Source organism: Conger conger, chromosome 6 (genome assembly GCF_963514075.1).
Source record: "Conger conger chromosome 6, fConCon1.1, whole genome shotgun sequence".
Lineage (NCBI taxonomy): Eukaryota > Metazoa > Chordata > Actinopteri > Anguilliformes > Congridae > Conger > Conger conger.
This window is the reverse complement of record NC_083765.1, coordinates 7708863-7724077: the sequence shown is the minus strand read 5'-3', so window position 1 is coordinate 7724077 and position 15215 is coordinate 7708863. Positions and strand designations below refer to the sequence as shown.

General features: G+C 45.2%; 1 protein-coding gene across 1 annotated transcript in view; it reads right to left on the bottom strand.

Annotated features, from left to right (window-relative positions):
* Positions 1–1213: 1213 nt before the first annotated feature.
* LOC133131309 (receptor-type tyrosine-protein phosphatase delta-like) overlaps positions 1214–15215 on the bottom strand; it is a 391331-nt gene continuing 377329 nt past the window's right edge. The window contains exons 37-43 of the mRNA XM_061246612.1: positions 13240–13525; positions 11399–11577; positions 9632–9758; positions 8593–8718; positions 6579–6733; positions 5585–5720; positions 1214–4570 (exon numbers count right to left, since the gene is read on the bottom strand). Coding sequence (XP_061102596.1) covers positions 4502–4570; positions 5585–5720; positions 6579–6733; positions 8593–8718; positions 9632–9758; positions 11399–11577; positions 13240–13525 — 1078 coding nt within the window. The 3' untranslated portion in view covers positions 1214–4501. The remainder of the gene's footprint in view (positions 4571–5584; positions 5721–6578; positions 6734–8592; positions 8719–9631; positions 9759–11398; positions 11578–13239; positions 13526–15215) is intronic.

Sequence of the window (15215 nt, the reverse complement as noted above, 5' to 3'; positions counted from 1 at the left end):
AAAAGGCAGGGAGTCTAAAGCGTGTAACAATCAAAAGAGCATCTTTCTGAGAATGGTTTAACATTTTAAGTGAAGTGAATAACTGATCAAGGACAAAACTTTTCTGTGAAATTGAATCTTTGAGGCTGAAGATTGCCCCTCTGAGAGACTCACAGCACAGGGAAGCTTCCTACAGTGCATCTCGTCCCATAAAATGTCTACAGCAGGTGCTCCAGACCACCCACCATTAATAACCAATCATTTGATTATCTGCTCTGAATACTGCACATTTTCCCACAATGCACGAGGAGCCTCTCCTTTCCCGGGCACAGATCCTGGTGGTCCAATCCACACACATGAAACTTGTAGAGATACAGTGCATGAGAGAAATGAGTTGGCATCAGTTACCGAATTGAAGTAAACATTCAACAACTCAAACCTTCAGGAGTTAAGGATCCAGACATCCCGAATCAAGCCTGTACAACCGAGTAGGAAAACGCTTTCCATGAGGACTGGTTACATTTGTGCCAGTTAACAGGCATCTTCATCCGGATTGAGCTATGCAATTTTTACTTGTAGTAGTACCCATGTTTAAAATGTAATGTAAAAACAGATTTTGTTGGATCTGTGGTAACGGGTGGTCACAGAAGTTTTCACACTGTACCAGATTTACATCCAAGCAAAACTATGACAAGGATATAATACTTATTTTTCTTAGAAGATAATCCAGTGGTAGGCTGGTAGATTTTGGACAACCAAACAATGTTATGTGAAATGGCTATACTGAGTAACATATCAAACCCAACACCGGTGGAAAATAGCATATAGAGGAGCAAATAAAGAACGCTTTGAATCGATATTGATACAAAAATGCGGTCATGAAAAGGTATTAAATATTGTGTTTTTTTCATCTGAAGAAAGTAGCCACTTTCAGTTTCAGACTCTGCAAACTGCCCTTCGCAGAAATCAAGCCTTCAAACACCGCAGGTTCCATCATGCTAATGCAGTGACATGAATTACCCTGGATCTAATAGAGTTCATCATAGTTTCTTTGGATTTGCTGACAAAGGAATGAGAAGAAAAGCGAGAGAGACCAGTGACAGAAACATGGAGGTCTGTGAAAGCCCATTTTCCCTCACGGTGGGCCGTATTGATTTTGTGTCTGGCAGTGTTGCACAAAAGGTTAAACAGCCTCAAAATCAAAAGGGACACGGGACAATAAGCAAGACCAAAGTGCATAACACTGACATTTTTTATTAGAATTCATTTGTAACAAATGGAACTTGTGTCAGCAAAGAACTGATTTTTATACAGACTTCTCTCGCCACCAATGGAACCTAAGTAAGAAAATAAAAACCACTCCTTTCAATCTGGGGGGGGAAAAAAAAAGAAAAAAAGAAACAAAAAAAAAACATTTACGTTAACTACTGATCAGAGGTAATCGATTCTTTTAACAAGCCTTTTATTTTTTTTTTAATGTATTTATTTATTTTAATTTTTTTTTTTTTTACAATTTATTACTTTCGGTCGATGCGTCCGGATGAGATGGTGAGAGAGCAGAGAACACGACGGCGTTTTGCGATGACACTCCAAGCTGGAAGGAGGAAAAGCCACAGGAACGGATGGGCGCGGCGGGATCTTGTCCTCCGCCCGAGCATCGCGTCACCACGAGAGACGCTCGCTTTTCACACACAACTTTTTTTTTTCCCTTTTTTTTTCTCTTTTTAAAGTCATACTTTTCTGTGTTATTTACATACACGCAAAGTGAGAATTAAAATTCTTACAGATGGGTTCAAGTAACATTATTGGGTTTAGAATCAATAGGGCAGTGCATAGTACAAAGATATAGAAAGTGCAATTCTTCCTAAGTGGCCACCGTCGGCCATCAGCGATGTTTTTACACATGCATATAAAACAAGATGGAGGGCAAATCAAGAGGAACGATGACTGTCTGCTGAAGAGGATAGAGCACAAGAATGACGCATGACACCTACACATGAATGACACTACAGAATAGCACCATACCGGCTACACGTATGACACAGAGGAACGTAAGAGGAGTTTTAGAAAGATAACACCCTTGAGGTGGATTGAGTGGCTGTGATGTTTGCGTCGTTAGGGACAAGGGATGGGGTACTGGAATGCACATCCACAAAGCCCCCCGAGAGAGGACTCAGGGTAGAATCAGAGAAGTTCAGGCTCTACACTCTATCCACATGAGGGGAAAAAAGAAGAGGAATCTGCCTGGAGGAATTGCGGGTGCACTGTCTGAGGGAGCCATTTTGATTGTCAGGTGGGGTTGTTGAGAACAGACCTGCTGCTAATCACTGGTACGTGCCTTTGTGCAAAAGATACTTGAACGATGTCTTTCTTTTCAACAACTGCAGGGCACCTCGGTTGTCTTTTTGGCAACTTTCAGCTCAAAGATGCAGGAGAAAGTGCTTTTACAGCCATAGTTTGGTCTTCAAACTGCCAAAGTGTGTTTTTATCTCTACGCTGGTGCCAACCCCTTTTGTAAGAACCCACTCGCTCTAGCCTTTTAACTGACGTTCCTATTTGCACTCACACAACACCTGCGGCAACGTGACAAATAACATTCTGTGGTATCATTTTCTCAACTATGCCTGCAGTTTTAAAAGTGCTAGTTAATACTAAAGCGTTAAAACATTAAAAAGCTTAAATGTGAAAACCCAAAACTATGACTATGGTTAGGGGGATACACTTACAGAGATCAATTTCCCCCAAAGCCTCGTTTGCGCGTTGCTTCTACGACACTGTCGACAACTGGCCTTTCAATTTCCCAGAGAAAACAGAAAATCAACACAGGACCACTGCGCCAGGATTATTTGCATATATAATTTCAAATGACATACTAAAAAAATGAATACTTCAGGTAAAAATAAATGTACACATATAATACATAAAACCTTTAAAGGAACGTTATATAAAAAACAGGCATACATCATAAGGCACTCTAAATGTAAAATCAAAAACAATTTTATGCTGTTGAACATATCTGACCCCTAGGATGGCGACCCCTCTGTCTTGCCCTACTGCGGTGGACAGCGGAACCCAGTTTGGCTTTTCGAGGGGGCAGACGCAGTCGCCTGCACAATCCGCTCACCGTTTCGAGAACGCGCCGGCGTGCTTAGCCGTCACACCGGTCCCCTCAACTACTCACATAATAACTGTGCGGTGAATCACGACAAACAACCACGTCAACACTACCTATAGTACACCTATTTATTGCACAAGAAATGATGCTTTGTGTCAGAATAAATTTTGTCCCACCGATGTGCATTCCAGTGACAGATCTTATTTTCCCCCAAAATACAGAAATTTCTTTGTGGAAGCTATTTTGAAAATATAAATAATTGTCTCTCTATGTATAGATATACTTATATATATATATTATATTTATATATTCTATGGGGAATTCTTTCCAGAGGTTATTTTGGCAAACTGTATGTGGTCTTAACATGGAAGAACTAAGATAACCATAGCAGCAGCTTTATACTTTGCTCATCCCTGTTGATTCCACAAAGCCCAATTTAATCTCATAGTCGTTATGGGCATTCATAATGTGTTTTTCAAAAAAGACAAAAATAAAGTGAACAATAACCCTGTAACAAAGTTTCAATTTGGTATTGAACATAGAGGACTGTACAAAAAAAAAAAATGTTCAAAAAAAAAAACATGAAAAGAAAACATGGAGAAGAGCTACATGGAAAGTGTAGATTTCCTCTGCTTGATGGTACATGTATTAGAACAGTTCTACAGCTTAAAAAAACCTCGTCAGAACAAAATAAAACAAAAATTCATCAAATGTTTTGCTTAAGTCACCTCATCAAATGATAAAAGTTTGTTAAAAAAAGGAAATACGTTTACATGGTTAAAAATGAAGCACAGGTTAGCTGTATAATAAAGTACTAAAAAACTAAATCAGTAACTTTTACTTTTCATGGTTGTTAAACGTTTGCTATTTTTTCCCTAACTGTTAATGAACCATGGGGGATGGGGGGGGGGGGGGAGGTTACTTCCGTGAAGTTCACTTTTGTCAACACTTCCCAAACCTGGTTCTTTAAAATGGAAAAACAAAAACGCGGTGTACTTGATGCGTAAGGGTCAGATTCGCTTTACAATGAGTGCTGAGTCTGTGGCCCTCGGGGCCGCAGCCGTGGCCAGGGCTGTCCGTGTGGTCAAACCTTCCTTTCCATTTGAAAACCAGGTGAATCCAGGAGGCAGCCCAAAAAATAAAAAATAAAAAGAATTCCTTGGGATGCCTTGCCAGTCAGGATTCCTCAATTAAAGTCAGGGTTGTTTATCCATTGGAGTCAAGACTTGGGTCAACCTGGAATATTTCATTATTTTTTTTTTGTTTGTTTTTTTTTTGTGTTTCACATCCGACACATATCTTGTTTATAGCTTGACATTAAGAAGTATTTCTCAAGCAGGTAAGTATGGCTCAGAAGAGGCTCTGTGGTTTGATGGGCCTGCTGTCTCCCCTCTAAGGACAGAAATATTATGTTGCATAGTGATCGAAACTTCCCAGGTATTCCAGTCCGGCCCTGTAGCAAAACTGGTACTGATCCTGAGGAAGAGAGAACAGAAAATAACTAAGTGAGTATCAGCGAGTATCTCAGAAACTGTTGATCTCTTGTGATCTTTACACACTACAGTCTCTAGAGTTTGCAGAGAATGGTGTGAAAACCAATAAACATTACGCAGAAGTTCTGCAGACAGAAACGCCTTGTTAATGAGAGAGGTCAGAGGAGAAGGGCCAGTCTGGTCGAAGCTGACAGTAGTGCAAATAATCACACATTATAACCGTGGTATGCAGAAGAGCATCTCTGAGCACAAAACACATCAAACCTCTAAGTGGATAGGCTGCAACAATAAGTCTAATAAGTACCTAATAAAGTGCTCACAGAGTCTAGATTATCCAACCAAGAAGAGTTTTCTAACATTAGAAAATGATTTATTTTAATGATAAACTGCTAAGTTTGTACAGTATAAATGGCAACAAGCTAATTTAGTTTATATTAATTCATCTTTTGGAAAAATGACAGAACAATTTCATGCATTGTTTTATTATCGAGTGTGCACTGATCTTTTCAGATTATACCTTGAGTATAAATAAAAGTGAGTTTGAGATCTGTGGTTCAGACATGGCCAGTTTTATATCAGCGGAGACGTGGAGTGGGCTCTGCCCCCTTTTCCCAGCAGTGAGTTGTGATGATCTCTCCAAACGTAAATAACTTCTGGGTCACGGCATTAGTGCAGAAGGGTGGACGGAAAGCCCCGGGGAACTTTCACACCTGAGAACCAACGTGGGCTCTGACTGATATATTTCAGCATTTTTAACAGATGCTCTTATCCAGAGTGGCACCAAAATATTTTAGTTACTTTTTTAGACACAATCCATTTCTACAGCTGGGTGTTTTACTGAAGCAGTTCAGCTTAAGTACTTTGCTCGAGGGTACAATGGGAGACTCCCAGCTGGGAGTCTGACTTGCACCTTTGAGTTACAAGCCTGGTTTGCTTTTTATTTAAGGCGCAGGTGCCCATCAGACTGGCTGAAAGGGGAAAATGAATGTGAATGTACCTCTGTCTGCACCATCGCTGGCCTCTGTGTCCTCAACATCTTGACGGTCTGGAAGATGTCCACCACACCCTCGTACCTCATTCTCTCCAGCACGATGCTGAGGGTGATGAAGACGCCAGTCCGCCCCACCCCCGCACTGAGAGAGAGAGAGGGAGAGACGGAGGGAGGGAGAGAAAGAGAGAGAGGGACGGAGGGGAGAGAGAGATGGAGGGAGGGAGAGAGAAGGTGAGTCAGAGAGAGAGAGGGAGAAAGGGAGAGAGAGAAGGAGAGTCAGAGAGGGAGAGGGAGAAAGAGAGAGGGAGGAGACAGAGGGAGAAAGAGAGATGGAGGGAGGGAGAGAGAAGGAGAGTCAGAGAGGGAGAAAGAGAGAGGGAGGAGAGAGAGGGAGGGGGGGAGGGAGAGTCAGAAAGAGAGAGAGGGGAAAAGAAAGACAGAGAGGGAGAGTGTCAGAGAGAAAGACAGAGAGAAAGAGGGGGAGGAGAGAGAGAGTGAGAGGGAGAGGGAGGGGGAGTCAGTGAGACAGAGAATGAGCGTTTAATGAAGTGACAGTCAACCTGTGAAATATCTCCCTGTAATAGTCTCTCACCTGCCAGGAGGTAATTACAAAACAATAAACATCAGCCCTGTTCTTTTCCCTATACCCACACAAGGCCGGCTCACCAGCAGCTCTGAGGGCTGTTCAGTGGAGCTGAACCCAGGCTACCGGCTGTCTGCGAGCGAACTCAGGTTTCACCTCTAGTTACGAGGAAAGGACAGGCTGAACATCAACAAATCAACATCAAATACAGACCAGGGTGTCAAACGAACGCCAGCCAAATGCTGGTCAAATTCCGATTGTGGTCGGTAAGATTTTGTTGACGCTAGCGGCCATTTTGGCAGGTATCCAACCAGGTTGTGTGATATTGTAGAAGGTAATGTGGCTGATTAAATGTTGAAAACGGGAGCCCTGATACAGACTCAGTACCATGTTGGAGCTCTGAGCAACGGTCCTCACCTACAGTGCACCGAGATGGGTCCGTCCTGGCCAAACTGCTCTTTCGTTTTGTGCACTTGTCCGATGAAGTCGATGAACCCTTCACCGGACTTGGGCACTCCTTGTTCTGGCCAGTCCGTGAACTGAAACTGCCTCACCGTTCTCGACTGTCCGTCCTGGAAAGCGAGTTCAGACCAAACGGAACATGTGGAAACCATTATTCCTAATCGCTCGGAAATAAATAAAACAAAACATAAAACCCACATTTATGAGCCATTTGTAACTCTTAAATATTTTTAGCTTTTGGAGTCACATCATCGATTTAAAAACAAAATGTCCATAAATAAGAAAATGTTTTGATACACGGTCAAAAAACCTTCATCTAACATAATCAGGAATGGTCACATATACATCTTTCCTCATCTGAAAAAGAAAACGACCAATTTCTCCCAGAGCAAAAAGTGCACTCAAGTGCAAAAAGTGCATTCAAGAAATCCCATTTCGATATGGAGACATTTAGAACACATTATCCTTAAAAAGCCATTTATTACGACTGCCATTTCCCCGTCCGCCCGACAGTGTTTGTTTTACTGTGCGAGATAAGAGTGCTTTGATGTGCCCTGTTTACATGGCTGTCGGAAAGGCAGCTTTGACAGTGTACATTCTTAAGAAATATTGTATATTGGTGATAAGAAAAGCAATCCCGCTGAAGTAGCTGTGTAATGCGCGTAAAAGCAGAGCCTGTGCTCTTTATCAGGGCCGGCCTTTGATGGAATTACAGCCAGTGTTTCCGCATCACCCGAGTCCGTCAGAGCGCGCCAGAAACAGGCTTTCTGCTCTGCTCAAATGTGTCACTTTCATAAAGGTATGAAAGGTGCCTGTCACCGGGGCGGTACCCTATACTGTAGACACATGATAGACAGCAATATAAAACTCATTTGTACCCAAAGAGAACACTACTGTACATTACTTTCAGGGTACATGTGGGAAATGTTATCCTTGATGAACGAAAATGAACCTGGACTGTCACTGTATTTTTGAGAGTGCACATACTGCAGATTAAAGTCTAAACGGCATTGAGGACACGTCACACACACACTTACAGACATGCACACACACATGGACACACACACACACGTGGGAAGGAAATACATACTGTACACACGTCTATGCAATCATGCACATATGCTGCACAAATGCAGAAGGAGCTCTGCCAGATCTGGAACTGATTAATCTTGACAGGCACCAAACCTCAGCTCAGTATTCTCTCCTCTCTATAGAGCTATTCAGCTTTTATACCGCTGTAATTAAAACGCAACGTTCGTACTGAAACTCTCGCATCGCACAGGTGTTTGTAATGCGCAAACTCATGACCCGGGCGCTGTAAATAACAACAATGGCACGTCAGGTTAAAACACTGTGCTCTGGGCAGCTTCATTAGATCAAAGGCCTCACACGGGGCCCCTGCAGACCCACACTCTGTGGGCTCCCCGGGTGAAATAGAGCTGTAGAGGTGCAGACCCACACTCTGAGGGCTCCCCGGGTGAAATAGAGCTGTAGAGGTGCAGACCCACACTCTGTGGGCTCCCCGGGTGAAATAGAGCTGTAGAGGTGCAGACCCACACTCTGAGGGCTCCCCGGGTGAAATAGAGCTGTAGAGGTGCAGACCCACACTCTGTGGGCTCCCCGGGTGAAATAGAGCTGTAGAGGTGCAGACCCACACTCTGTGGGCTCCCCGGGTGAAATAGAGCTGTAGAGGTGCAGACCCACACTCTGAGGGCTCCCCGGGTGAAATAGAGCTGTAGAGGTGGGGGGGGGGGGGGGGTGGCACAGTCATAAACTCTTAGCTTGATTTGCTACTGCAATGCAGTGGAGCGATAGCAGGCAGCGCATACGCCGGTGCATTAGCGTAAACGCGCATCCGCGGGGCCCTAAGCCCTGCCTCACTCTGAAGCCCTGGCCCCGGCCCCGGCCCCGGCCCCGGCCCCGGCCCCTGGCCCCTGGCCCCGGCCCCTCGGTCCCCCGGCACACCTACCCTGGCGTCCGTCACTTTGAACTCCCTCAGAATGTACTGGGGCATGTTGTACTCCGCCATCGGGTCCACCACAAAGTACTGGTACCGGGCGGACCGCTCCGCCGGCCAGTACTGGTGACATTTTTCCTGTGAGAGAGAGAGAGAGGGAGAGAGAGAGAGAGAGAGCGAGAGGGAGGGAGGGAGAGAGAGAGAGAGAAAGAGAGGGAGGGAGGGAGAGAGAGAGAGAAAGAGAGAGAGAGGGAGAGAGAGGGAGGGAGGGAGAGCGAAAGAGAGGGAGAGAGAGAGGGAGGGAGAGATAGTGAGAGAGAGAATCAGGGCGGAAGAGATTGAGCAAGAGGGTGAGAGAGCAAGATAGAGAAAGAGAGTGAGTGAGAGAGAAAGGGAGAGAGTGAGCGAGAGAGTGAGTGAGGGAGTAAGAGCGAGGGTGAGAAAGAGAGAGGACGGGAGTGAGAGAGGGAGATGGAGAGTGAGAGAGGATGGGAGTGAGAGGGAGATGGAGAGTGAGAACAAATTATAAAAACAAATCCTAATTCCATTTTTTCTGCTACTCGAATCCCCCGTTTCCTGAGGGCTGTGCATCAGAAGTTGTGATACGCTTTGCTTTGAGCAGTGGATTTACATCCAGGGTCTGTACACTCTGGCCTGCCTGTGTTCCCAGAGCAGGCTCTCCGTGGGTGGGATAAGCGTACAGAGAAGCAGCAGGAGAGCGGTGGAAAAACGTCATCTTCTTTAAGCCTGACACGTCAGTGCTCAGACTGAACACAGCACCATATACTGACATTTTGGGTGAACGGAAATTCTCTTGGATAAGGGTACTTTCTAGGTATGTAATTAAAAAAATTAGCATTATAAATATTGGTAATAAATATGCAATCATATCCCTTGTATCTCCCAAAAATTTTCAGGAAATTACAAACACAGTTAACTTTTTTATTTTCTGTACTTTTAGGGAAATGGAGCCATGAAGCACGGCCTGCACACAAACGAGGACACGTGATTGGATGAATGAAAAGCAGGAAATGAGAGCAGAGAGCCCTACCCTTCCCATCTCTCTGAGTTTGGTGAGCATCACCACAATGGTGGAGTTATGCTCCCACAGCATCCTCCAGAAGTCCTCCGTAGTCTCCGCTAACGGACCCTGCGTGGAGATGTAGGCCTTTTGTTGTCTGAAACAAACAAACAAACAAGCCAGAAAATAAATAATAGACTGCACAAAAGAGAGACTGTGCCAAAAGTACAGTATTTTGGAGTTGTCTGTATGTTAGGATACTATTATACAGTATTACAGCATTGTGTACACATGTACAGTATATCTAATATTGTTTTTGTTTCAAAAATGCTTTGACCGTTTTTGGTGTCAAGGGGTGTTTTTTTTTTAACCAATTTAATTTCAGAACAAAAAAAGCACAGTCAATGGCCGTAGAAAATCCCACAGTGCATTGCTGCATTGTATTTATGAGGCCACAGCCTTTGTAAAATCAAATAACAAAAAACAGAAAAGTCAGCAACATTGAAACTGGGAGCAAATGAAATATATTCTTAATTTCCCCTTCTCTACTTTCTGAATGCATGTTTTCTTTTTTCCAGTGCTGTTTCCCTTCAGCATATTTCATGTTCATGTGTTGATGCTTTCGGGCCCTTTTCAGTCTGCAGATACACTTCATTAGTACTAATCTTCGACCGCTGTCAAAGCCTGAAGATCACGTCTGAGATCCACCCCACCTTCAGTGTTCATTTCACTGGAAATCAGCAGGGGAGGACAGTGGTTTCGTTTAGGCTGGAACGCGTATTAGCACCTTCCTGGCTTCAGCACCGACCCCAACGCTGAACATCGCTCACGCGCGCCCTGTAGCGTAGTGGTTAAGGTAAAGGACTGGGACACGCAAGGTCAGGGGTTCTAATCCCGGTGTAGCCACAATAAGATCTGCACAGCCGCTGGGCCCTTGAGCAAGGCCCTTAACCCTGCATTGCTCCAGGGGAGGATTGTCTCCTGCTTAGTCTAATCAACTGTACGTCGCTCTGGATAAGAGCGTCTGCCAAATGCCAATAATGTAATGTAACGCGCAAGCGGTCCTAACGAGCACTCACGGGCGGAAGCACCCGGCATTAGGGGACGTGCGCCGTGCGCGGGATGACGGATCTGTTTCCACACGCATTTATCCCGGCCTCTCCCAGCGCAGCGCAAAGTGCTCCGCGCCGCTCAACAGATGGCCGGGGGAAGTCGCGTTCGGTGAAATTCTGCCCGTGTCATCGCCTCTCTCAGACAGGAGTGTAAGCAACTTTGGAGGACAAATTGTAGCGCTCCCGTAATCGCGTTTGGCAGCGCGGATCAGCCTGATGAATACTTGAAATATGATTGGCAAGAGTGTGGCGACTGGCACGCGCCTATGAGCCAATGAAACGGCTCTCTTTACTGTCCCGCCTTTAGGCCCTCGGATGACGGGAGTAAACAGGAATGAAGGACCAAACCATCAAGGGGACGTTAGGTTTTCATGTGACGTAGCAGGAATTATTATTAATTTTTTGTGTGACTTTGATATAATTTGTATGGAGCAATACATATTCCAAAGACTGTTTGGGGTACATTGCTATCCCAAAACCAGCATATTGCCTGACGTTCCCGAAAAATTTTGTGTCAACTGGGAATGAACACGCACCAAGTAGTTGAACACGGCCCTTACAGTTTGATAAAGGCTGACTGCATCTAATCCGCCATTTCCCTGAGTGTGTGTATTATCGAGAAGGACAGGTATCTGAAGACAGGGGTCCGTTCTCCCACTTGAGCCGAAACAGTGAGTCTCCTCACCTATAGCCGTCGATGAAACTGGCATTGATGTAGTCGGAGCCTTCCACTCCTCTGATTGGCTGCAGACACACTCTGGTGGACTCGTATGGCATTATATTTACAAGGCGGTTCTTGAACTTGTTGCAGGGGAGGTTGGCACTGATGAACCGGGACGTGTGGGCCTTTGTGTTGGCCAGGCGCTGTTGAGGAGAGAGAAACACAAACCCGTTAAATCCCACAATCCTCCGCCTTCAGCCCGTCAAGAGCACGTCACGCAAGACAACAAAATAGTCCTTCTGAGAAGGTAATTTCAGTGATCGCCCAACTCTCCGATCTGTGTTCACAAAGAAAAGAATGAGTCCAGATAGAAGAAAGAGGCAAAGTGGGGGGAAAATCTGATTGAGTCCAGACCTTTGTTTTGCTTCGAGTGAGAAAATTATTGGCTCTTCTTTTTTCATGCTAGCCCTCCAGGGAAGGAGAAAGTTTCTATGGCCAAAGTGATCAAAAATAATCGCGCAAAAGATATAAAAAATACTAAGTGGGACAAGATGGCAGACCGCAGCCAATCCCGCCTCATCTGTGCCAGCGCACATCGACAGACCACTTTAGACATGTGCCACGAGTCTACAGGGCTCGCCTCCAGCGTGCGCTGCGGCGGGAAGGCCAGCACCCTCCTCTCTGCGCGGCTGAGCCAGCGAGGGATGGGAACGCATCGCTATATGATCTGATAATGAATGGAACAAGCCCCTGAAATACTCTGCCTGTAACACTCGTTTCTGGCAGCGAAACAAACGCAACAAGCCACCGAAAACGAGTGGGCAGACGCAACGCTTAAGTGCCTCTAGACCAACACGTGAGCGCGCTGAGCTTAACGCCACTATGTCGCCTCGGTAAGAGCACATTTTATTATTTATGTTACTCTTTTGAGGGGCTGTCTGTTAAAAGAATAATCTGCACCATGAGCTTCAGAGTCACCTGAAAAGTGATAAAGGGTCAGCTTACCCAAAAATCACATTTTCACATTTTGCTTCCTCAGCCCATGATATCATGAGATATAGTGTATACCAGGGCTGCCTAACACTGTCCCCAGAGATGGAGTGTAGCTGCAGGGTTTCATTTCAACCTTAGTTTGGCACACTTGATTCTATTAATCAGCAGCTCAACCAGATCTCCAGCTGCTGAATGAGGAGTGCTTTGTTAGGGTTAGGGTTAGGGTGAAAACCTACAGCACAGTAGTTGTAGCATTTCCAGGAGAAGGTTAGGGCAGCTCTGCCAGACGCACATTCCCCAGATATCCGAACAGTAAGTTACTGCTTTCAGGAAGAAATGGGCACCCACTATCCTGTCTTCATGTCAGTAAGGAGAAAGGGGTGAATGGGTGTTATTTAGCCCCTCTGCAGAGCTGTGGGGTCTGTGGTGGGGCGTCCCACAGCATGTGTGTGCAGCTGGACAGGACAGGAAGCAGTTCATAAAGTTTTACACCAGACAGGGATCCGTTATTTTCTGCTCCCCACTGCACCATTTTCCCAGACTGCAACCGCATTGTTGCAGGCACGAGGGAGATATGTGCGTTATGGGAAAGTGCAGTGCGTTATGGGAAACTGTCTGCAGATGTTGTACTATTTACGTTACAATTCTTGGATAATTGATATTGACATACTCACACATATACACACACACACAAACACACACACACACACACACACACACACACACACACACATGCCAAAACATGTTCCACTTATGTGAGCAGAACTTACGGTTTAAACTATTACTGCTTTTTGTCAGTTATTCTGTGGAAAACCCCCCCCCCCCAAAAACAAACCCCTGCCACATTGGTCTATCCTCCCCGGGGCTCTCACCTTGAACTCCAGCTCCATCCCGGAGACGTTCTCTCCGTGCTCGGCGTGCGTGAGCTTCTGTATGTAGGCGTAGAGGTTGCGGGCGGGCACCTCGGTGTTCCCGCAGGTCACAGCCTCCAGCAGCGCGTCGTGGATGAAGGTGTACTGGTCCTCCGTCTGCACCATGTAGTTCCTCTGGGCCCGCATCAGCGTCACGTGGCCGTAGATGTCCACCGTCTTCTCGTGCTTGATGCGCTCCAGCATGGCGTCGATGACGATGAAGCACCCGGTCCTGCCAACGCCAGCGCTGCGGAAGGCCCCGGAACAGCGGCGGTCAGCGGCCAATCGCAAACCGGTCAACTCAAATCGCTTTTCAAACCAGTAGCTCTTTACAAATAACTGTCACAAAGAGGCTTTATTGATTAACGGAAGGAAAACTGGGCTAAAACTGGGCTAAAACAGGGTGGCTTGTAGCGTAGTGGTTAAGGTACATGACTGAGACACGGAAGGCCGGTGTGTTCGATTCCCGGTGTAGCCACAATAAGATCCACACAGCTGTTGGGCCCTTGAGCAAGACCCTTAACCCTGCATTGCTCCAGGGGAAGATTGTCTCCTGCTTAGTCTAATCAACTGTACGTCGCTCTGGATAAGAGCTTCTGCCAAATGCCATTAATATAATGTAATATAAAGAACCCCCAAGCAAGCAGGTAAATACTCCCCAGTGTGGAGTAAAAACACTCAAGACTTGACAAGAAAAAAATCCTCAAAAGTCTCAGGAGGAACCCGGCTAAACCCATCCTCTACTGACCGGCCCGGTGTAAAGCAGAGTTAGAATGGATGTAACAGAAATGGAAAAAGCTAATAGTAGAATGGGTTTCACAGGTGCAGTTGCAAAAGGCTCAAATGAAGGGCTGTATAATATGCAGGTCATAGGGGCAGAAACAGAGACACAGGACTGGTATGGATGGATTCAACATCGCTGTAATTATGACACAGTATCAAGTAATCTCAATATAGCTCAATAAAAAATGTATTTTCAATACATAGCACAGGTAGACATACTGCACCTGCACAGCATAAGTGAAGATCTGGGCCTATTTTAAGATTGTACAGTACAGTAAGTGCTGGAACGCACAGAGCAAAGGAAGGTTTTTTTTTTTTTTGGTGTGGGGTGAGGGAGTATTAAGTGCTGAGGCTCCTGGGATGTTTCAGATGGGAGGGGGGGGTGTAATGCTGATGAATGTTCAACCTTGAGACTTGTCCAATGAGAAGCGGTTATTGACAGCCACTCAGCCTTGGAGCTCTTCCTGTGAGTGTTCTAATGATTCGCCAGCGCTAATCATTTTCCCCTCGCTGAAATATTTCAATCCTTCTCCGCAGTCTAAAAGCTTTATGTGGCTAAAAGACGGCTGCACTTTGCCAGCTCTCGAAAGTTCACTGTAATTACAAGCCCCAATCATTAGATAAATGCAAGCCACTGCGTCAAAGGGATTCGTGAAAGAAACTGATTTCGTAAAGTGACATGTTTTTGTTAATTTCGGCTTCTGCCAAACTCGTGACATTGACTGAGAATAGAACGGCAGCATTTGATTACATCAGCGACTCAAAATGAGGGAATATTTTATATACAGACAAAATTTCCAAAAAAGACTAGGCGATTTCTACACTACTGCTGGAGCTGTCGTGTACAGACCACCAGCAGTACAAAAATGTTCATGTCATAGCAAAGCACTGACAATTGTCTTAAAGAAAAGGATATGCGACCTGAATATTATATGCCAACATAAAATGTACCTGGACATCGTGACATCATGAAGCTTGTTAATGCAAACATTTAATCAGCCAAACGTGTGGCAGCAACTAAATGCATAGAAGCATGCAGACACGGTCAAGAGTTTCAGCTGTTTTTCAGACCAAATGTCAGAAATGTGATCTAAGTGACTTTGACCGCTTGGATCGTTGAGCAGCGAAAGACTTAATAAGTCTAAAAAATATGT